Source organism: Xiphias gladius, chromosome 7 (genome assembly GCF_016859285.1).
Source record: "Xiphias gladius isolate SHS-SW01 ecotype Sanya breed wild chromosome 7, ASM1685928v1, whole genome shotgun sequence".
NCBI classification, from domain to species: domain Eukaryota; kingdom Metazoa; phylum Chordata; class Actinopteri; order Istiophoriformes; family Xiphiidae; genus Xiphias; species Xiphias gladius.
The window spans coordinates 18334990-18359299 of record NC_053406.1 but is presented as its reverse complement, the minus strand read 5'-3'; the positions used below and the strand labels follow the sequence as shown (position 1 = coordinate 18359299).

The 24310-nt window shown below is 37.8% G+C and overlaps 3 protein-coding genes across 3 annotated transcripts; all 3 read right to left on the bottom strand.

Moving 5' to 3' along the window:
- Window positions 1-700: 700 nt before the first annotated feature.
- On the bottom strand, window positions 701-4229 carry LOC120792199 (vomeronasal type-2 receptor 1-like). The gene is made up of 7 exons (XM_040131270.1): window positions 4141-4229; window positions 3722-4007; window positions 3037-3609; window positions 2528-2650; window positions 2196-2319; window positions 1054-1946; window positions 701-712 (listed from the first exon to the last, which is right to left on the bottom strand). The coding sequence occupies exons 1-7, from the start codon at window positions 4227-4229 to the stop codon at window positions 701-703; spliced, it is 2100 nt and encodes a 699-aa protein (XP_039987204.1).
- A 2387-nt stretch (window positions 4230-6616) lies between these two features.
- On the bottom strand, window positions 6617-9668 carry LOC120792198 (extracellular calcium-sensing receptor-like). Its single transcript, XM_040131269.1, has 6 exons — window positions 9664-9668; window positions 9246-9516; window positions 8346-9149; window positions 7950-8180; window positions 7677-7800; window positions 6617-7530 (listed from the first exon to the last, which is right to left on the bottom strand). Exons 1-6 carry the CDS (start codon window positions 9666-9668, stop codon window positions 6617-6619), a joined length of 2349 nt encoding a protein of 782 aa, XP_039987203.1.
- A 9895-nt stretch (window positions 9669-19563) lies between these two features.
- Window positions 19564-22907, bottom strand: LOC120791868 (extracellular calcium-sensing receptor-like). Its single transcript, XM_040130665.1, has 6 exons — window positions 22771-22907; window positions 22372-22660; window positions 21306-22118; window positions 20925-21152; window positions 20581-20704; window positions 19564-20477 (listed from the first exon to the last, which is right to left on the bottom strand). The coding sequence occupies exons 1-6, from the start codon at window positions 22896-22898 to the stop codon at window positions 19564-19566; spliced, it is 2496 nt and encodes an 831-aa protein (XP_039986599.1). The 5' UTR covers window positions 22899-22907.
- Between the last annotated feature and the right edge of the window lie 1403 nt (window positions 22908-24310).

Sequence of the window (24310 nt, the reverse complement as noted above, 5' to 3'; positions counted from 1 at the left end):
CACTTCAAAAGAGTTTCTTACAGTGATTCAACTACTGAAAGTACTAACTGTTAACATTACTAACACTTAAATTGCACATATAATTTGTTTGATTTTTAATTTTATCATCATTTTAAAGTATGATGTATCCAAAATGTTATTACATACAAGAATAAATAAAGGGGAACCCATGTTATTCATGGTTAAAATATTTTTTATTTTTGTATTATTTAAAGTTTAAAATGTATTAGCTACTGTAAATGATAGGGATAAAAAAACAAAACAAAACACAGTGACAGTTTTTTTTAAATTTTATTTTCATTATGATGAATGTAATTTACATCTTCAAGTTTCTAAACAATATAGTAATACAGAATATTTTTTGCTAAATTATGAAATGTTATGGGATGATAACAGGAAGACAAAATAGCTTCAAAAATATTCAAGTGAACAGAGTAACGGGCTTTTAATTTGTTGTAGAATGTATAAATGTGAAAGCCTACTTTTTTAAAATTAACAAATATACTTTAAACAAAACAATGACCTGTTTGTGCTACTGCTTGTAACCATACTCAGTGGTGAATTATTAATCATTATGTATGTTTAATTTCATTAAAATACGTCCCCAAATATTATAATTCATATTCTCGTCACACAAAGATGTTTTTTCTTCTGTAAACAGTTGTTGTGAAAAAATAAACAAAGCATAGTACACATTTAATTACTTTGTCAACTAAAATTACAATGATTCCATGATTAATTTGTATTGCAAAATTATCATTCACCAGTTACTAAAATTATGAATTCAGTGAGAATTGAAGAAGGTCATATTAGTCACTTCCATCCATGGTTTTAACCATATAGTACAGGACATCTTGTGCATTTTATCCTGCCATTTTATGCACAGAACATTTATTATTAAATAACAGACTACTATTCACTCTACTATATGAAATGCTAAAAAAAAAAAGTCTTGCTTTACTCATATACTACTGGTGTTACAGTACATTATATAAATGCTGGAAGTAACATTAGCATCATTTTTTAAAATTAAGAAATCATATTTTTTTGTACAAAATGTTTTGCCATGACATGTTTCTTGGTGTTTTTCTCTGGTTTGATCAATATTATGTAGCATTTAGGTGCGAAGATACAAATTAATAAGCCATATGCTGAAGACAAAATTGCAAATGTTTCCACAGCTACAGTGAACTTTCCAGGAGAGCTGACATATGCTGGAATGAAGGTGATCCAGACTGCGCAGAATATCAACATGCTGAAGTTGATAAATTTGGCTTCATTAAAATTATCAGGCAACTTTCTTGCTAGAAATGCCAGGACCAGACAAATTATTGCAAGGATCCCTATGTAGCCCAGCACTGCGCAGAAAGCAGCGTCAGAGCCTGTGTTACATTCTAACACGATCATCTTATTGCTGTATCTGAAAACCATGTCTGGGAAAGGGGGATTTAACTTAAGCCACAATATACATATCCCAATCTGAATCAAAGTGCAGGAGAAAACTATGATTCTTTGCTGTGCAGGACCAAATTTTGCTGCAACTTTGTTGCCAGGAAATGTGGCTTTGAAAGCTGTAACAACAACAATAGTTTTTCCCAAGACACAAGAAATACAAAGTGCAAATGTCACACCAAAAGCTGTGTGGCGTAACATGCATATCCAGACTGTGGGTCTGCCAATGAAAGTGAGGGGACAGAGAAAACACAGAAAAAGAGAAAACAACAGCAAACAGCTTAGCTCAGAATTGCTGGCCTTTATCACTGGGGTTTCTCTGTAGTGGACAAAAAACATCATTGTGGCCAGCGACAGAGAGGCCCCTAACAGGGATACAACTGTGATAGCTATTCCCATCGGCTCTCGATAGGTCAGGAATTCAACTGTTTTGGGAACGCACTGGTCTTTCCTCTCATTGGACCAGTATTTCTGTGGACATGGTGTGCAGTCTGCTGCACCTGATGAGGGTAAGGAATGGGTAAATAGTATGAGTTATGCATCTGGAATTCACGTTTGCAGAAAATTACATTATACTTTAGTGAAAAATGCATTGAATTTAAGTCAAGAAAATTAAATACAGTAAAGTCACACTGGCAGCAATATTTTAAGAATGAAATATAGTCAAATACTAAAAACATGATACTGGATTGAGTATGTTTGGTTTAGTATGGCATACATGCTTTTGATACATGTCTGTCTACCTGTTGAGTTTGCTATAGTTCCATCAGCGCAAGGGATACAATCAAAACAACAGGTGGGTTTTCCTTTGATTTGAGCTTTCCTAGTTCCCAATGGACAAACATTAGAGCACACTGATGATGGAACCTGAGGAAAAAAGGTTAGTGCAGTCATATTCAGTTTTTCTTATAATTCAGTGGGACACATAGCTTAGAAAATATAAGCTCATTGCATGAAAAAAAGTCTTCATGATTACCATTTTCCCTGTCCTCCACACTATCTCTTCCTCCTGGATGCTGAGTTTATAATCACCATTAGCAGCAGATGCGAAATGACCCAATGTCACATGTTGCACCTGCCCGTCTTTCAGCTGCCAGTTAATAATGTCATAAGAAGCAGGAGGGTCGCCATTCTCATCAAAGAACACATTATCCCCAAATTGATTCCTGAAATGTATCCTGTGTAGGTGATTAGTGACCTGAGAAAGGGAACAGATCAATTGTTAGATATTTCAAAGTGTTCATATTAACAAGATAATGTCTAAATAGATACATTAATTGTTTATTGCAGACAGTTGGAGGTTTTGTGGATTTTACTTGCAGTATTTCTCACCTCTTTAGACTGAATTTCTGATATATTTAAACATGGCCTCACTGGTTTTTCTCCAGCTGGTTTGCAGAATACCAGCTGATGTAGGGCATGTGCAATGGCATAAACTGCTGTATATACATTATAGGACACTCTGAGCTGTGTGACATTGAAGAACACATCCTGGGAATTTATTAGTGTCTCATTGCCTGTGCATATTTTCTTCATTGTCTCCGTACTTGTGTGTTCCCCAGGTAAAATTGGTCTACAGCCCACCATAATCTCCCAGAAATCCATCACAAAGGCTGCACTTGGATCTTTAGAAGGGCTAATGCCTGTGAGAAATGGTTTTAGATTTGGGATAGCCATCTTCTGCACCACAAATCCTAGGGCTCCACCAAAAGCTTCATAGATTTCAGGTGTGGAGGGTCGTGGTGCTGTTATCCAGGCCTCACTAGCAATCCACTGAATTCCAGTAATGTTCTGTTTTACTATCTCTCTCATTAAGGGATAAAAGTCACCCTCAGGAACAAAAGCCAGAATGACTTTGACAGTTGACTGCTTGATCATTTTCACAACCTCCAGCATTTTATCATTAGTGTACGTACGTAGAATTGTCCCTACAAATGCAATACAAACCCCAAACTTTTTAACCTCTTCAGTGAAAGCCAGTATCCCATTCAGGCCATAGTCATTGTCTGACTGTATGGTCCCAATCCACTGCCAACCAAAATGTTTGACCAGTGCTGCCAAAGCTTTTGCCTGGAAGTAGTCGCTCGGGATTGTCCGAAAAAACGTAGGATATTTAGCTTTGTCACTCAGGCAAGCACATGTTGAGAAGTAACTTACCTATAAAAAAGATCACCAGAAGAAGTCTGAAAAAATACTTGAAACAACAAAATATTAAATATTATATATCATAGATCACCAATGCAATAAAACATCTAATTTAATCTCTTACTATTGGCACTTGAAATGGTCCAAAAGCTCCAGCCACAGCCAAGGACTGAGATGATCCTGACTCTGCTATGAGAGCAGATATAGCTGGAGGACAAGGGGAAGTGGATTTTATGTCCTCTGATCCACTAGCCAGTGTTAGTGCAGCACGTAAAGTATTTGTAGGAGATGCACAAGAGTTAAGGATCCTGTAGCCAAGAGATATGTTTGGCAGGAGAGCAGATTCTTTGTTGATTTCTTCAATTGCAAATATCATCATTTGGGTCCATCGAAAAGCTCGCAGGTCAAATCTAAAAAGGTTTTGGTGTTTGAATTAGGTTTTAAATTAAAGAGTTGCCTCCGTACATGTATATACAAAGGCACGTTTAGAAGAATGGAGGAGCATATATCAAGTATGGAAAAGTCAGATGTATCAAAGCTTACCCTTCACACTTGACTCCAGGTGGTTCCCTTTCGAACGTAGAAGTGCTGCTAATCTCTTTGTTGAAAACTGGGAAAATCCCCCCGATCATTATATCTCCCTGCTTGAACAAACTTGGCATGTCAAATCCGCCGAACAGTCCACAGCCAGAAACTGTGTTCAGGTATAGAAGGAGAAAAGATAAGAGAATAGCTCCCTGCATGTTTGTTTTGTATTTTTGAAGAGATGAGGAAGCAGCTCTTATAACAGCTGCGTCAAATGTGGGTAGACGTACACTCTTCACAAAAAGTTGATTTATTTCCCACAGGGCACAGTTATCTTAGATTGGTAAAATCAGTGCAGCAGGGAAAGGTGATTGCTATATTCAAGGCACACACATCAGCACTGTGTGTATTCTAATATGCACAAACACAAACACAAAATGTATAATTTGGCCAACTTACCCACACATCTCATGGTGTTAATGCCAGCAATGTGCTGAGTATAGCAAAGTACCTAAAATTACTTTGGTGTTATACATTAATATTCATAATTAATAAAATGTGTACTTAGAAGAGAAATTCAAAATTAAGAGCTTGTCATTTGTTTATGACATAAACAGAAGTCATAAGAAATCTTATTTATAAATCATTTGGCAAGGCAAGAACACCAAAAGCTGCACATATTGTAGGTCTGCTTCTGTAAAACGGTGACTCTGGTGCAGGAGTTTATCTGTGCTTTTTTAGAATTGAGAATGCTGATAAGCATGTAGAGTATGTCTCTTTTTTAATTTTATTCATGTTTTTATTGTATGTAAATGTGATTATCCATATAGTTATTAATGACAATAATAGCATAACGACAGTAATATTTTTAATCTGTTTTACAGCGGATAAAGAAGACCCCTGAGGATGGGGATTGTGTGAATAGTGTATTTTAGGACAAATGGTTGATTAGAATGAGAGGTCTTGTGGTAGCAGATGAGGTGACGGGTGGTCTTTACTTGACCGTATCCCCCAGAGGAAGGTTTAGTTAGCTCAGTGCGGGAACTGCCAGGTTAGAGTCCTAATGCCTGCAAAACACTCTATTCTTAGGGTTTCAACTTATCATTAATCAATGCTTTAACAAAACACATGAACTCAAGCATCAAATTTGATTAATTTACAAGGGTCCATGCTAAAGTTACTAATACATGGCTTTATTAGCTTTAATAAATTAATTAATTAATCATTGTTAGATACATATAAAGAAAACATATTTACTGCTAAGTAATACATGAGCTCTAAACCAGCGGTGAATGGCCAAAAAATGCATGACCACAATGTATGATTGATCTGCAGTAACAAATGATTTACATCTCAAGAGCTGAACACAGGACCCCTTCATCTGATTCCTCTTTTCATGCGAACCCAGGTATGAGGCTATTCTAGCTACCTGTATGTGTATACAGCAGTGATAGCAAAACAAAAATTTCCAGATCACTGAACCATTTTGAACTGCACCGAAACAGGCTCATTGTTTGGACGTCCTTAATGCAGTGACATCTGCTGGGCAACTCTTGATTCTACATTTATGAAGAAGATTAAAACAGACACCTTGTGAAACAGTGACTCCAGATATAAATAATTTCACTCCCGTTATCTTTGATATATAAGTCAATACCATAAAATCATTAAAAGATTTTATGACAATGTCAATGCATACATCCAAAAAGCATGTGGTGAAAGAAATACATCTCGGTTTGGTTTGGACTTTGGCCTAATTATAACAGTTTAACTCTTTAAATGTGTGACCATTAGTGTTATGATAAGATTATACAGCAACAACCACCTGTTCCATAACCCTTCAATCTTTTCTTGCTGTTATTCTGTATTAATATTTTTGATACCATATTAGATAACAAGAAATCTGCTAAGAATAATTTTGACAAATGTGGACGTCCATGGTAATAAAAGGGGTTCTTCTCCTTTGTAAAATACTTATTATATATATTGCACATCTTTAATGAGCCACTGATTGGCTATGCTACGAAATGTAATAATACTACCTTTCTAAAGTACACTTTAGCAGCTGTTGTTGATAGACTAGAGATTGTTTACTTTCTTGCTCGCTTTCTTGCTCGCTCTTGTTCTTCACCTCTTGTGAAGACCAAGAAGAGAAGAACGCTCTTGTTCTTAACCGTTCTACGCTGAAGTAACCTCAATAAACTACTACAGGTTTAAAAATTTCTAACATCAATGTGTCCAACATCAGTATAATGAACTTAAACAAACTAAACCTCATATACTACCTATACTCTATAGAATTTATGATCAAATAAACATGGAGAAGACCTGATTCAGTGGATTCACTTTATTCAGCACATCACAACAAGTCAAAAGGTTATGAATTGCAGCAGTGGCTTGTCCATCTACAGCATCTGTCAGGCTATGCAGTAAAGTTGGTTTATTTGTAGTCACACTCAGAACATTTGTTTGGAGAACACTTTTGAATTATACATTAAAGAGTTCTCGGTGGTATTTTTCCCATCAAATGTTTTTTTGAGTTTTGTTCTGGCCTGAAGATAATGATATAGCATTTCGGAACAAAAATGCACGCCAGCAAACCAAAACTGGAGGCCAGAATAGCAAATATCTCCACAGCCACAGTGAACTTCCCAGGAGAGCTGACATAAGCTGGGATAAAAGTGATCCAGACTGCACAGAATATCAACATGCTGAAGGTGATCAGTTTGGCTTCATTAAAGCTGTCTGGCAGCTTCCTAGCGAGAAAAGCAAATATAAAACACAAGAGAGCAAGAAGTCCGATATAACCCAGCACAGCCCAGAATCCAACAGCTGAACCCAGGGCACACTCTAAGATGATCTTTTCTTTATAGTACTTCATGTTCATCTTTGGGAATGGAGGGTTGGTTGTAAGCCAAAGTATACAAATGACAACCTGAATGAGGGTAAAAGTCAGAACACTGAGTCTCTGCTGTTTAGGACCAAACCATTTCATCACATTACTGCTTGGAAGTGTGGCTCTAAAAGCCATTAAAACCACTATAGTTTTCCCAAGAACACAGGAGATACAGAGGACAAAGGTGATGCCAAATGCTGTGTGTCGCAGCATGCAGGACCACTCAGAGGGCCGGCCGATGAAGGTCAGAGAACACAGGAAACACAGTTTTAATGAGAAGAGCAGCAGGAAGCTGAGCTCAGAGTTGTTGGCTTTTACTATGGGGGTCTCTTTATGAGTCCAAAAAATTATTGATGTCAGAAGAGATAAAAATACGCCAACACAGCCAAATCCCGTTAAAAGTGCCCCCATGATCTCTTTGTAGGAAAGGTATTCAGTAGGTTTTGGAAAACACTGGTCTTTCTTTTTATTTGGCCAAAATTCAGGTGGACAGGCCAAACATTCTGGAGAATCTGTGAGAGATTTGAAATTATACAAAAGTACAATCAATAATATAAAATTAAAATACAGTCAAACCACTTTCATCATTCTGTGACACTTTTCATTTTTCCTTAGTACAATACACATGAATAAATTTAATTTTGAAATCGTCACTCACTTGTCTGATTACTAATTTTTCCCTCAGGACACTCAAAGCAGTCGAAGCAGCACACAGGTTTACGCTTGTTTATCGCCTTTCGAGTCCCTGGTGGGCACGGTTCTCTGCAGACAGACCTTGGCACCTGATTAGGCACAACACAACATGTAAAAACTCAATAATGCACAAAATGTATTGTATGTCATTGACATTGCAATATTTAAAAAATTGGCTATGAAGTAAAGATTTTACATCAGCTGTGAAAGGACCAAAATGAAATTATGTCCACTTCACCTCATTAGTGTTACCTCCCCAAACTATTTTGGTGTTGTCTTTTAGCTTGAATTTTTCCCCCTCTGGAACAGAGGTATCATATTGACCGATATTCACAATCTCAACAGAGCCATCTTCTTTCATTTGCCAGTTAACTAAGTCATACTGGGCAACTGAGTCACCATTTTCATCAAAGAAAACCTTGTCCCCATTCTGTGTTGTGAAGTTCACATACTTAATGTGCTCCAACACCTACAGGGAGACAACAAGGACATTTTAGCATCCATATAAACTGAAAGCAAAAGAGAAACCATCAAGATATTGAGTATTCAAATTGTACCCTAAATGGATGCCTAACATTTTATTTTTTGCATTAACCACAAATAATAGAAGCACTAAATACTAATTAGAACTTACAAGCTTTGGCTGAACATCGTTCTTGGTCACACAGGACTTTCCTGTTGTGGGATTTGAGCCATTTTGACATTGCAATAGTGCATGAAGGGCATATGCCACCAAGTACACTGCTTTGTACACATTATTCTCAGCCCTGAAATATGTCACATCTGTGTAGTCACTGGAGACTGTCCTGAGATCTTCTGTGCCAGTACACATAGTAGAGGTATTTGATGGAAAGAAGCTGCAGTCAAAGAACTTCTCCCAGAAAGATTTTATTATAGCACTCTGTGGTTCATCAGCGGGTTTCAAGCTGAGTAAGAATTCACCAAGACCTGGTATGGATGCCTGAGGGAGGGCAAAGCCCATTGCCCCCTGTAAAATGCTCTTTCTCTCATCAGAAGCCAGGTCTACTTGTGTGATCCAAGACTCACTGCCAACCCACTGCTTTCCAGTTATGTTATAATTCACTATTCTTGACAAGAAAGATTTGGTGAAAGACAAGGACACAAACAACAGGACCACCTTTGACGAGGACTCCCTCAGTGTCTCTACAATAGCATTCAACTTGATTTGAGATGTCTTTGAGTAAGGCAACCTGTATTCAACACATATGCCCTCTTTCTCTGCTTCCTTGACAAATTCAGTTGTACCTTCCTTTGAGTACAAGCCTTCAGAATAAATAATCCCCACCCAGCGCCAGTCAAAGTATTTCAGAAGCTGCACCAGACCGATGACTTGGAAGCGGTCACTTGGCACAGTTCTGAAGAATGTGGGGTACACTCTTTTGTCGCTCAAACAAGCACAGGTAGAGAGGTAGCTCACCTTCAAAGAAAAAAAAAAAACATGTTAAACGAAACAAGGCAGTAGATAAGACATAATAAGACAGTTTCCTGTTATTTTCCAGTCGTTTCTTCTCACCTGTGGAATGGATAGCGAGCTTAGTATGATGTTTATGTCTTCACTCACTCCAGAGGATGAATGGCCTAAGAGAGCCTGTATCTGACCACTGCATCCTTTTGAATCCTCTCCATTTACAGCTTCTACGGCTGCTCGAATCAGGTTTTCACTCCCACAGCCATTGTACAGCCTATAGCCAAGAGTCACCCCAGGAAGGAGCTTAGTATCTCTGTTGATCTCCTCCATGGTGAAGATCACTGTCCTGGCAAACTTCAATTCCCTGTCATTCCACCTGCGAACAGTGTTAAGTGTTGACTCCTTCCTAATAATTAAGTTATTACAGCTGATAATTTTGCACACATCAGACTGGCACATAAAACATGCTACTTTGCTATAATATAACATACAGTTTTTACATATTTTAAGCATAATCACTTACTTCATGCAGTATGTATATGGAAGTGCCTGGTAGCCATTATCAACCAATGTGCGAGTACTACTCATTGAGAAAACTCCTCCTATTATAAGATCACCTTCTTTAGAAAATTCCATGAACCCTGTCTGCCCGATCACTTTGCATGTTTGGTTTTCTGACTTTATCCTTGCCAGCAAAGTGACTAAGATAATAGTGATCCACCCCATCACGAGCCACTCTACCCTTCTCTGAAGCATTCCGACCTGGGAGCTGACGTTTATAGCTTTTTCTATAAGGCTTTTTCACATCACCAGCCAATGTGAGCATACCCCCAATTCTCAGAAGATTATTTTGTTTTTCACACGTCACTGCACCTCCAAGAAATTGATCCTGCTGATGGCAAGAAGATCCAGAATGCCTGGTTTACCAATTTTCTCTGAGAATCTACACAAGTACTTTTAGGAGAGTAAAGTATTGAATACACTACGGAGATATGCTGTACTGTACAGTAACTGTTAGACTTTATGGTCACCAGAAGGCTGGCAGCTCTGGATCTCTATAAACATATTTAAATTTTATAGACTCTTTTTGCATGTTATTTCAGCAGTCTTCAATGCAGACAAAGTATTCATCTGGAAACACATACAGTTTTTTATTGAATGATATAACCGGTAATACTTCTGTATGAGATGTTAAGCTGTGCCATATAATCAAGCATTTGGTTACCTCAATGTGCAGAGATGATGTACGTTTTTTTTCTTATCCCCCTGAGATCTCTGTTTTCTGAGACTTGACTCCCTTATTCAACACTCTGGTATCAAATTATCAATTAATTAATCCTATAATATAGATATATCTATTTTTTGGTAATTATTCCAAATGATGCTAATGACAAATGTAATCGCTGGCTGGATTATGATCAGATTTTTGTATGACTGCCGCTGTACATATATCACTGGAGTCACCATGACGTGTTTGTGGTGGATGAGAGGTGTCCAACGTGCTGGACTGTCGCACCAGAGATGGGGTTTCGCATCCTCTGTCATTAGGTTTAGGCAACAAAAGCACTTTGGTTAAGATTAGGGTAAGATTGTAGTTTTGGTTAAATTAAAAACAAAAAAAATGTGTCTCAAGTCACTATGGATTTTTTCTATAATAAACCAGTCCACAATCTTTCCCTAAGCTTAAAGGGGCCAAATGTAGGTTTCCTCTGCTGCTGAATGTGGTTTCTTGTGGCTAGCGTGTGGTGGTGGTGATAATGGTTGCCCACCAAGAGCTTCAGCCATCGTTGCCTTTGCAGCACAAGAGGTTAGAATACACCCTCTGAGCAGCGCTACTTCTTTGTCCTCTCATGTTGGACAGAGGGCGGACTGCATGCTACAGTGACTCACTATGAGAAAGTGGTATTATGAGATTTGACGGGCTGGGGCTAGCCGGCTAACATGCTAAGTTCAGTAGAAGAAAAGAAGGGACGGAAATTGAAGCAAAACCAAGTAGTGTCTAAACATAGGTATAAAAATGTTTAATAATGCTGTATTCCTCAAGTGGATGTTGTACAGCAGGATTGGATGTTTTGTTGGTAAATAATAAGCTATCAGATAGATTCAGTGTCTGCATATTTGCAACTTGCCAAGGACATTAATTACAGTTCCTCATTATGTCAATAGAAAACGTAATCCAGTCAGCAAATACGTATTGTCCTTCAAACTTTTGTGGTGTTACAATTTAATTGTATATAAAGGTATTTCCAGGAGACAGGGTTGGTTTTGACCTCTATTTTGTTTGTCTCGTGAATGCGCATGAGGACACACGTTGATCTGTTCCATTGATCTACTGGTGGCGGTAATGCATGATATGTAGAAATGTGCAAGCAAAGCAGGGAGGAAGACTGCACACTGGTAAACATGGATGTAAACAATGAAAGATTCAAACGTTTAGGAAAAATCAGTTTTATTTGTGTTTTATTTGGAAAGAAATACATTCATCAAGTTTATCAGTACTCACAGATACACACTATCTGTTTATGTGAGTAACACTGAGTTTAAACATAACTTTTGTTTTGTTTATGAGAAAACTCCACAATGTACCTTTAAATATTGGAATGGACTGCATTTATTTAGTACTTTCATCCAAAGCTTTGAAATTTGCCCCTCATTCACCCATTTTACACCCATCATGTACCAATGGCAGCAAGCTACAATGCAAGGAGCTGACCTAATCATTTGGAGCAGATGGGGTTGAGTGTTTTGTTCAGAGACATTTGGACAAATGCAGCTAAGGATCGCCAGGGGTTGAATCACTAATCCTTTGATCAATGGATGACACACTCACAGTTCCAAAGTCCTATGCTCCTGCATCTCTTGATGTAAAGTAGCTCCTGAAATCTGATTCAAGACCAATTGTCTAACATTATTGTGCAATAAGGTTGTGCTTCACTTTTGGTGTTGTAGATAATCACTTTCATTACTTTGACTAGCTGATAAAAAGACATTCCAACAAGATAGATACGTATCTGTGGCGTTTGTTATTGTCACAGACTTGCAAAAGATTGATCTCTAATGAGTCAGATGTGGCATTTAAATGAGAATTACTCACAAACTAATACTAACTACGACATGACTTTCGTTAAACACTACAATGTGTAAGCGAGTAAAGTAAACCTATGACTGCCTTGTATCCTGGTTATTTCAGATGCACTGTAAACTAATTTTAATGTACCAATCTGCTTTTAATGTGTTAGTCCACTGAACCTTAATGTTATTGATCTTTTGGTGTTGTTGTTGTGTTCATTTAGGTCATTACGATACAAACTTTGTCCAATTCCATTTATATACATGTCAAAAGAATATTATAAACACCTTTCAGTTTGTCTCAAAAACATTATAAGCTGCACAAAGATATGATCTCCTTACAGGGCTAATGTACTGGATTTAAATACACTGAAAAAAATACCCGATAAACTTGAAACACAGGGTACATCTTTTTCACTTGTAAATAGAACAACCATCATAGCAGCTAAAGTAATGGCCATCACATCTTGTGATGACAAATTCCCTGATGAACTGTGACAGGAAAACAGGTCTTGTCAGGTATAGTAAAATTAAACCATTTTTTCTCCCATTTTTATTTCATTAATTTTTTGTCAGTATGTTTGGAGTCTGGAGTGTGTAAAAATAGTTATAGATGTTTTTCATTGGTTAATTAGAATTTACTAATAGTTCATATAAAAAACATAATAAAATAGTTTATTATACAAATATCTTTATTAACTGTCTTCTGTTTAAATTATTATTTCAATTTTAAAATGGTTGGAAAACTATTTTTAAAAAGGCTTTTATTGTTTTCTTTATTCCATTCATTGTCATCCTATTCACCATTTTATTTACAATTTCTGATTTGTGACTGCTCTAATTTAAATATGGTTAACTTTTATCAACATGCAGCCAGTGTGTCACGCTGTATATTAAATGAGGCCAAACACACAGAGAAGTAACAGCAGTTGTCCTTTGGCCCACTGACAACAGAAATATATGCTGCTGATGTTGCTGCTTTACACTTCATTAACTGGCCACTTTTTTTTGGATTAAAGGGAGCTGTTTTTATTAAACCAATCACTGAACAGAAATTTTAATAATTAATGTTGAAGCAAGCAACAGACAATGCATTATAAGGTATAATACAATTGATTAATCAATTAATTTATCCAAAAACTTATTAATTGTTTGATGACATAGACAATAAAACAGATTTGATTTGTACATTTAATCTGAATCATTTTATTATTTTCTTAACTTAGTCTTTAAATTGCAAATTTAACTGAACAATTTGTAAATTGTCCTTTTAAATGATCATATTATTAAGTGATTGTAATTCATCACTGATGTACATTAATTTAGAGTCTTAATGGGATTTAATTATTCAATTATATGATGTTTTGAATTTGAATTTTCAGTGTAAAACATTTTAATGTATTCCTACACCATGATAAGAAATTACCATAAATGAACACACAGACATTTATGCAAAAAAAAAAAAAAATCTTTTAAAGAACTTTGTACAAATGATTTTTTCATCTACATATTTATGAATTTTATTCAAATTTGTTTATGATACGACAGCTTTAATGAAACAGAAGGATGGTCGAAAAGTAACTTTAAATTAATCTGTTCATCTTAATAACCAGTACATACTTTGTTGGTACCCTTGAATTCTGCAGACAGGTTACCAGTTGCACATGTAAGAGGACTCTCAAAAAATTCAGTTTAGTCAGGATAGATTGTAGCAAACTGGGAAGTGAGATAAATACACAATACAAAGTAGCCAGTAGCTCTAACTGCCCTAACACAGCCCAGGATCTTACTGTTGATCCCACACTCCCCTCAATAAGTATGTCTTCAAACCAGGGTTTCACGTTCTTTTTTGGAAAAGGAGGGCTGAAAGTCAACCAGAGAAACAACACAGTAAAAGGCAGAGCCCTAAATTGCTGCTGTGTGGGACAAAACAGATTCATGACAGTATGAGCAGCTCTGCAGGCAAGCAGCAAACGTACAGTTCTACCTGGAGGACAAGAGAGGTAGACAACAAAAGAGACCCCGACAGCAATGCGGGACCACGCATAGGGCTGGTGGATGGCGACTGTTGGCGAAGAGCAGTGCAATGTCAGGGTAAAAAACATCACCATCGTGGAGTTACTGTCGTGAGCAGGACTGACACTGTTTGGGGATATTTTTATTTTTCTCGTGTAGGTTCCAAGCAGTAACACAGCTGCCAGAAAAAATCTTCCAACCCATTTGCTGGTTTTAGGCTGCACCCTCTTCACCCTACACCCTGCGAAGGTAGTGAATTTGATGCCATCGGCAGAAAAAAAAAGTTATAGATTATTTTGTAAATGTTTAAAAAAATTTAAGTACGCTCTTTTTAGTAATGAAGGACGTCTTTGTTTTTTTTTGGTTTTTTTATTGTTACCTGCTTTTGTTAGAAATGCTTCCTTTGGACACTGTGTTGCATAGAGTTTTGACGGCATCTGTTGATATAAGAAATAGTTACAGCACACTCATCACAGATTCATGCAAATACATGGGTAATATGACAATATATACTGTAAGATGTACCCTTTTTATTGTTGTGTCATGGCCATATTGGATTTACAAAATATTGGCATCACTACATATAAAGTAATTGAATAAGCCAAATAGATATTCCCATCTGGTTACTTTATCTGTAAAGGATTCCACAACTGATTTTCTGGAAGATGTACTACATCACACTATATTGAGATCCTAATATAAATGATATATACAACAAAAGAAGATTTTATCCATATTACGTGCAAACCTCAAAATACTATTGTGCAAATCATGAAAAAACACATACACAGCAAGGTCTTTTCTCATTGCTCTGATATCAGCTGACAACATCCATCCCTGAAGATAAAATTGAAATGTATCATCTGCTTTTATAAGATTAATTACATCTGATACATAACTGACATGGTTTACATGCTTCCAGTTTTACAGTTTACTGTATTATTTTTGTATTTAAGCCAGCTCCCCCAGCAGGGGTGAACGCTGATGATACTTTAAAACAGAATTCCCTTCAGAGAATAAGGAAAAAAAAGTTTAAAACCTGCTCACAGCAGCTCCTGACGTAAGCCCTTTTCGATTCTTCAGAGGGCATCATGCTCACTTGGTTCTCAGACAGTATGAAGATAAGGATTTCTGAAAATGCATGTCCAAGTTCTCTGTACAAAAACCCTTGCAGAGTTTGGATCTTAAGCTGACAGATGCAGATATAGTTCATTGTGCCCCAGTGATCCATTAGAACAAGGGTAACGATGTGGGAGCAATGTGCCACAGAACTCAGGAGAACAGATGAAGGACGGATACTTCTGTAATTCAAATGTGTGCTGTGATTATCAGTCTTTATCTGTATGAAGGAATTTACAGTCAAACACATAAGATCATTAATACATTTGATAATAAATTGGCATGAGCAGAAAAACATTTTCTACACAAGAATGGCAAAATTTCTTAGTGCATGGGAATAAATTCACATCCAGATTTCATTTCACATGCAATGTGATGAATATGATTACTATTAAGCTCTGGTGCTCACCTCTGTTGTAAGTAGAAGACAGCTGGTCTTTGACCGGAAATATACCAACAACTGCTGAATTTTACATTTGCCGACATGCCTGCTTTGCTTCTTTCCATTCACAGTCTCCTCTCTTTCAAAAGGGTTCACACAACCATTAAAGAACATGAAGTTCAAAGGCACACCAGGAAAGAGAGTACAGCCTTCTGTGATCCCGTCCTGTGTGAAAATCCTCTCCGAGGCAACACTCATTTCAGGAGATCTAAACAGGAGAGAAAAAAAGCTACAAATACCAGTTCATGATTACATTATGTAGCAAATTATCACATATTCATTACACCTACCTACTGTCATACATAGCATTATTTTCCAAACTGCTCACCGTTATTAGCCATACATAAGCTAAACTGGCATTTAAATGGAAAATGATGTTAAAACAACATCTTCAAATGTAACAATGCAACATGAAAAGCATAATAATCCAATTGTGAGACTGTTAATTTGTCTATAATTACAGTAAAATGACTTCAAATTGTAAGTGACTAATGAAAGCTCCTCTAGAGGTTGTCTAATTGCCTGGTGTGTAGGCCCTCATAAGTCAGGCTGGTTCCTTGTTGAGGAAATCATTAAATTACAAGCTAATTGCTGATGAATCTGTGTCAAACCACACTTGGGTTTCTATGTCCTTGACACATGAGCAGTTAAAGAGCAAGATACAAATGGAGGAAATGGAGAAAACAGAAAACACCATAATTTACCAACAATTTACTCACCTCTCACATGTCAGTGTTAGTTTTGATTTGTCAGGAATAACAGCGTTTTTATAGGATGCACTTGAGCTGTGGCCCTTTGTCTCTTCATCATGCCCATACTGACTGAGTTCAGTACACTGGTCCAGGCTGAGCCATGTGCCAGAGGACACAATCCAAGTGAATAGTGTTAAGAAGACAAATCTGACTGTTGTCATCTCAGAGCCTCGCCTTTGGCACAGTCACAATTCTTGGAAGGATGTGTTTTATAGCTTTCTCTCTGCTACTCAGGTGTAGGAGGCACCTTAGTGGGCCATTCTCAGAGGTACATGCAATTTTTTTTTTTTTTTTTTTTTTTTTTACGTAAGACCTGAAGGATGTCAGGCATAAGAATAAATCTGACAAAAATACACACGAGCCCTGTTTCCAAATAATGATCGATATTTTCTTTACTGACAGCAATTTTATTAAGGCCCCCATGTTAGTACGGCTGATTCTGTAAACCAGCTCTAAAGAGCAAATGTATGTGTGTAACTGTTCAGTGCGTATAAGCACTTGGAAATGTTCTTTTGTTCTTTTGGGATTCTTGTCCGTGTTGACATGATGGCATCACATCCTTTCTGCAGATTTGTAAGCTGCAGATTCATGCTGCCAATCTCCTGTTCTACCACATCTCAAAAGTGTTCTAGTGGTTTCAGGTCTGGTTACTGGGGAGGCCACTGAAGGACACAGAACTCATTGAAGTCACTGAAACAAGTTTGAGAAGACGTTTGCTTTGTGACGTGTTGCATTATCATGCTGGAAGCAGCCATTAGAGGATGGTAAATTGTGGCCATAAAGGGAGGCACACGGTCAGCAACAACACTCAGACAGCCTGTGACATTCAAACCAAGATTGATTGGTATGGTATGAAGGGGCCCAAGGTTTGCCAAGAAAATATTCCTCACACCACCACACCACCATCACCAGCCTGGACTGTTGACACGAGGCAGGTTGGGTCCATGGATCTGTGTGACTCAGCGGAAATCATTTTTTTCAGTCTTCAGCTGTCCAGTTTTGGTGACCCTGTGCTCACTGCAGCATCAGATTTCTGTTGTCGGCTGACAGGATTGGAACCTGACGTTTTCTTCTTCTGTTGTAGCCATCCACCTCAAGGTTCAACGTGTTGTTCATTCTGAGATGCTTTTCTGCTCACCACAGTTGTAAAGAGTTACCACAGCCTTTCTGTCAGCTACAACGAGTCTGGCAATTCTCCTCTGAACTCTCTAAGCAACAAGACATTTCTGTCCACAGAACTGCCGCTCAGTGGAAGTTTTTTTGTTTTTCCCACCATTCTGAGTAAACTCTAGAGACTGTTGTGTGTGAAAATCCCACGAGATCAGCAGTTTCAGAAATATTCAAACTAGCCCGTCTGGCACCAACATTCAAGCCATGGTCAAAGTCAATGCTTCTGATGCTTGATGTGAACATTAACTGAAGCCCCTGACCTGTATCCGTATGATTTTATGCATTGCACTGCTGCCACATGATTGGCAGACTGGATAGCTGCAGGAATAAGCAGGTGTACAGTTGTTCCTGCTAAAGTGCTTGGTGGGTGTATGTCACAATTTACGACACTGTTGTAGCTAAGGTTAATTGGTTATCTGGTGATTACATGTATGAAAAGGACAAACTAAAAAAAGGACTGGGCACTCCTGGTTTGTGTTTGTTGACGAGAAATGATCTCTACAAGAAATAGGAGTGGACTGAACTGTGCGCAGATTCTACTGTGTTGAGTGTGTCGCTAACATCATAGCCAAGCTGTTCACAGAGGTCTGGTCTGATGTCTTATTGAAACACACAAACAGTTGAAGCAGGAGAATTACTGAAAAGATTTTCACTTTCTTCTCATTCTGAGTAAAAACTGTTTAATGAAGAATAACTTCATCACTGCTCTCTGCATCCTGCAGTAAAGCCCTCCACAATACACCACAGGCCTTTGCCATGGATAAAATTTTGACATGTCACAGTAGGAAACGCACAGGTGTAAAGAATAGTATTAATTGTTAATGTCTTTATTTACACCCGTGGGTTGAAAAGTCAAAATGGGTGTTTTTTTGTGTATTTAAATCATAAGCTTATCATATCATTGTAAGTTCCAGATGTGTGAAGGCAGGTGGACAAAAACATGTAGAAGGTTCTGTTTGTGCTACACTACGTATCTGCATAGGTTGACGTGTTCACAGTATGGGCCATGCATCAATAAATTTTGGGCTACAACTCAGAAACTGACAAAAAGGACATGATGCTGACCCCTGCGGCCTTGTCTGTACCAGTCTGAATCATGATTTTTGTCTTTTCAGATTTGTGGAGGAGAAACAATTAAATTAAATTGAAAATTGTCCATTTCCTTGAAGAAAACGTATATTTCTACACCCCCTTATCCTATTTCAATGATACACTAACAAATAAAGTTGAAAAGTTTCTAAAAAAAAAAAAAAAGTCCAGCAGCCTACTCATTTCTCCAACAAACTTTTTAGGCTAAGGAGTATGGAAGCAGAAATAGGCCAATGTGAGTCACTCAAAAGATACAGAAAATGTGGAGTTTTTGGAATAAATCTCAACAATCTGATTCAAGATTTTATTGAAAAACAAAAATTATGTGAAAGGTTAATGTAAAAACTTCCATTATGGAACGATTTTGCTGACATACTATTCTGGTTATTTTCCTGACAAACTAATTTAATAAGGAGTGAAATTGTTCAGGATTTCTTAACATAAAAAACACGTAGATAACGTACATACGGTACATGTGCACTGGTGTGAAGTAGAAGCAAAAAATGTATGTTGGTGAGTGGGAATACTCAAATAATTATGCAATGCAAATTAAGATCAAATATTGATTATTGATTAGCTACTACATACATTGTACAACATCATTCTTTCACATTACGATGCTAGTATTTCATCATGAATGGTTATGTTGCTTTATGTAATGGAAACAAAACATGATTTTAGAACATTAATAGACACAGAGTTATATTAATTTACAACTCAAAAAATAAGGAACATTTTAAAAGAGAGGAATCGCAACAATATAAAATTAATATTGGATATCTTTTGTTTTGCCCATTATATGCTTTTTGGTATTTTGCTCAGGTCGCAGTAAAATAACATAACATTTGGGGATAAAAATGCAGAAAAGAAGTCCATAACTGGAGGCTAAAATGGCAAATATCTCCACAGCCACAGTGAACTTCCCAGGAGAGCTGACATACGCTGGGATGAAGGTGATCCAGACTGCACAGAATATCAACATGCTGAAGGTGATGAATTTGGCTTCATTGAAATTATCAGGCAGCTTTCGAGCCAAAAAAGCGAGAACAAAACACAGGACAGCCAGGAGCCCTATGTATCCTAACACAGCCCAGAAACCTACATGTGATCCTAAGGCACACTCAAGTATAATCTTATCCTTATAGTGGTTCATATTTTTAATGGCATAAGGAGGGTTTATTGTCAGCCAAAGTATGCAAATCACAACCTGACCGAGAGTGAAAGCCAGAACACTGAGTCTCTGCTGAGCAGGCCCAAACCATTTCATCACATTACTGCCTGGAAGTGTAGCCCTGAAGGCCATTAAAACCACTATAGTTTTCCCCAGAACACAAGAGATACAGAGGACAAAGGTGATGCCGAATGCTGTGTGTCGCAGCATGCAGGACCACTCAGAGGGCCGGCCGATGAAGGTCAGAGAACACAGGAAACACAGAGTCAAGGAGAAGAGCAGCAGGAAGCTCAGCTCAGAGTTGTTGGCCCTGACAATGGGAGTTTCCTGGAAGTGAAAGAACACTAATGCTATCATAATGGTAATAATTACTCCCATCAAACAAAATAATGTTAAAATGATCCCCATGATCTCTGTATAGGAAAGAAATTCAATTTCCTTCAAGATGCATGTGTCTCTTCTGGTATTTGGCCAATAATCAATGGGGCATTTGAGGCACTCCATAGAGTCTGTTTTGAAAAGAGACAATGAAGTTGATTAGATCACATGCTAATTTTTTTTTTTACTGAGGATTTATTTCATATGCAAAATGTATGTTTTTCTAAATGAAACCTTTGATGTTGCTGATTTCTCCTTCTGCACATGGTATGCAGTCATAACAGCAAACGGGCTTTCCTTTCTGCAGGGCTTTGCGTTTTCCTGGAGGGCAGCTCTCATTGCACACTGACACAGGCACCTGGTGCATGCATATGTGGAAGAGTTGTATGTGAAATGAACAGTGTGTTGATTTTTTTTTTTTTATTGGAGTTCAATGAAATTTCAATCAGAAACTTTAAATGAAATTATAAACCGTTTTTTTCCCAGCATTCTATTCTAGTGGCTTATGAAACATTATGCAATATGGCATTGTGACTGACAACCCAAAAATGTGAGAAGAAAGCAATGTGAATATCTACCGTATGACTTCCTCCACCCCAAAGTATCTTCATGCCTTTCATTATAAACTGATGCTCACGGGGCAGAGTGGCATCAAAAACTCCAACTGTGGCAACATGCATGGTCCCTGAAGTTACATGTTGTAAATTTATGAGTTCATATCTTGCAGGTGAATCTCCATTCTGGTCAAAAGTCACTCTCTCCCCCTGGCATGTTGTGAAGTTGATATTCTGTAAATAATGTAGCACCTGTAGAGAAGAGGAGAAACGTGCATACAAAATGCAGATGGCTCGTTTTGTTTTTAATCTTGTCTAATTTCAATTTACAGCTGAACTTGATGGGATATGAACAAATCAGTGATTTTAAAAGATCAGAAACCCTTTTTTTGTTTTCTTCCTCACCTGCCATGGTTGAATGTGTGTGGTATCAGCACAGCTGCCATTAGAGAAAGGGCCCTTCTTCTCTTCACATGCGACCAGGTTGTGGAGAGCATAAGCCACTGCATAAACTGACTTGTACACATTATTTGTGAATCTCAGCTCAGACACATCAGTGAATTGTGATTCGACGTTTTGTAAACTCTCAAAGCCACTGCATGGCTTTCTCTGTGTGTTTGTGGTGTCACTCAGACTGCAGTCAAACACGTCCTCCCAGAAATCTCTGACAAACGCACTTTGGGGGAACTGTGAGGGGTGGAGCCGCCTCAGGTGCTCCTCCAGCCCTGGGATCTGGGCGCGGCTGACAGCGAAGCCTAGTGAACCCACCAGGATACTGTGTCCTTCAATGTCAGTCAGAGAGTGATCTGTGATCCAGGCGTCACTGCCAATCCACTGCAGCCCTGTAATGTTCTGTTTGTACAACTCCGTCGCCAGCACATTAACTTCTCTGTGGGACATGAAGGCTACAATGACTTTAGAGGTGGCATACTTCACAGTTTCAACTACTTTTGTTAACTCATGAAGAGGTCCTGTTTGTTCAAATGCCTGGTAATACTCAATGCACACTCCCTCTACTTGTGCCGCTTGTATAAATGTGGTGATCCCGTTGATACCATAGTCATTTTTATTACTTATTGCTCCCACCCAGGTCCAGCCAAAGTGCTTGACCAGCTTTGCCAGGGCCCTGCTCTGGTGGAGATCACTGGGAATGGTTCGGAAGAAGGATGGAAACTCCTCTCTGTTGCTCAGACAAGCACAGGTTGCAAAGTGGCTGAGCTGTGCAAAAGAAGTTAAACAAAACAGTTATTTGGTCATTACACATTAATCATCTACAGTTATCTCATTTTCTACAAATTAAGAAAGTATATATATTATAAAACAAGTTAATTAAGAAGCTTAGAAATATAGAATTAGACATATCAATGATTATTTTAACTGAAATGACAGTGACTTTAAAAAAAAAAAGGCTTTTATATGGTCTCTTTCAAAAATGATTTATGTACAGATGGAACAAAAGTAAAATATTTACCACTGGTATCTGAAATCTTCCTATAATCCGAGCAAATCCCACCGTGGGTGCGGACCCAGAGTGACCTAGTACAGCCTGGGCAGTGTCAGCTTTCTTACAGTTCCTCTCGTCTATGATCTCCCTCTGCCCATTGACTAAATCTATAGCAGACTTCATAATGTTCGCCATTCCACAGGAATTGTATATCTTGTAGCCCAGTTTGTGGTTCGGGAGAATTGCAGGATTTCGATTTATTTCCTCAATTGCAAAGATCATGGTCTGGGCAAATTTGAATTCTCTTACATTGATGCTAGAAAAAGAAAAGCATTTGATTTGCACAAAAATGTAACAAAACAAGAAAGCACATAAAAAAGGAAGAGAGAACAAAATCAAAGTTAAACCACCAAAACACATACTTACTTGAGGCAAGTCTGACGATCGGGTAAGGTCTGAAACGTGGGCACGCTGCCTCTGTAACCAGTGCGAAACGTGAAAATGCCACCTAAAATGAAGTCTCCAGCTTTGGTCAGCTCAGGTGGTTGTACCATCCCCTGCAGCCGGCACACAGGAGTCACCCTCCTTATTATAAGAACCAGGAGGATCGGCTTCAGCAGCGGCATTGCTACGCTCTGCAGGCTGGCCTCTTTAACCCTGTTCCCCATTTCGCACTTTATACCCTGTATATGCATGTTCAACCTCGTTCATGCCCATGCTAACGTCCATGGACCTGTTGCTTTAGGGTGTAAAGTCCCCCAGGGAAAAAGAAAGAGGTGTGTGGTGTGTACAGTAATCAAATAGTATGCACACTCACAAAATTTATATTGTTTATGAGTCTTATTTTTTTGATGTTACTATAGAGGATATCTAAGTTTTAAGCCCAAAATATTGGAGCGGTCACAAACACAGTAACACACTACTGAAGCTGTACATCTTTTTATAGACATGTCAACTTAGTTTATTCAGGTCTCAACACAAATATTGAGTGAATCTGGTGCTGTCGCCATGCTACTATTGTCTCCCGGAACCAGCAGAAGTCTAACAGTTAACAACTGTGTTGGTGTTATAAAACTTCATCATGTGGAAAAAATATTTCACAGACATCAAAATAATTTTTAATGGTACATAATTGGGTTCTGTTCTACTAATTCAAGGAGGTGAAGTTTATCTGAATTCTTGCCACAAATTTTAACTCCTCTTATCTTAAATTTCACTGTTGACAAACAAGACTGTACAGAACAGAGATGTGTTTCTCATCTGTTTTATTCATTTTTATTTTATTTTATTCTGACTCTTTTGTATTCCAATCCGTCACACAGATTAATTTTTTGTAATAGTTTTCTTTCGTTTGTTTTTATGGGAATCCCATGTATTTATCAATCAAGATATATGGCTGTCCATACAGTGTACGTATAACATAACACAACAGAGTTGTACAAAATGTTGTATCAGTAACTATGGCTGAAAAAAAATTGCAAGATTAAGATTTGGAGAGCAACTGAATATTAATACACACTGAAGCGCATTGGAGATTTAGGGCCTTTATGGTCGTCCAAGGCTGCCTAGCTAGAGAATAATCAGAAACAATAGCTACCGTAAATTTAAATAATACTTTTTTTCAGTTTTTTATTTATTTATTTTGTTTTGCCAAAGATTTTAAATTACAAAATTTAATTTAGATTGGTAATAGGGCAAACAGTGGAATGGTACAGTCAACCAGAGGTCAGAGCTAAGAAAAAAAAAACAAAAAACAAGGAAAGTAGGGAGCGATCAAAACAAACCCTTAATTGAAAGTGTTAATTAGTATAGACCATATTTCTTCTGCTTGAAGCAATATGCCACCTGTTGTTTATGTTGAAGCAATCCGTTGTGTCTGTGTTATGGGGCACTGTGGCAGTTTTCTTACGGGACCCAAGCCACTGGGTAATAAAGTCCTGTGCACAACAGATGGGGCCTTATTCAT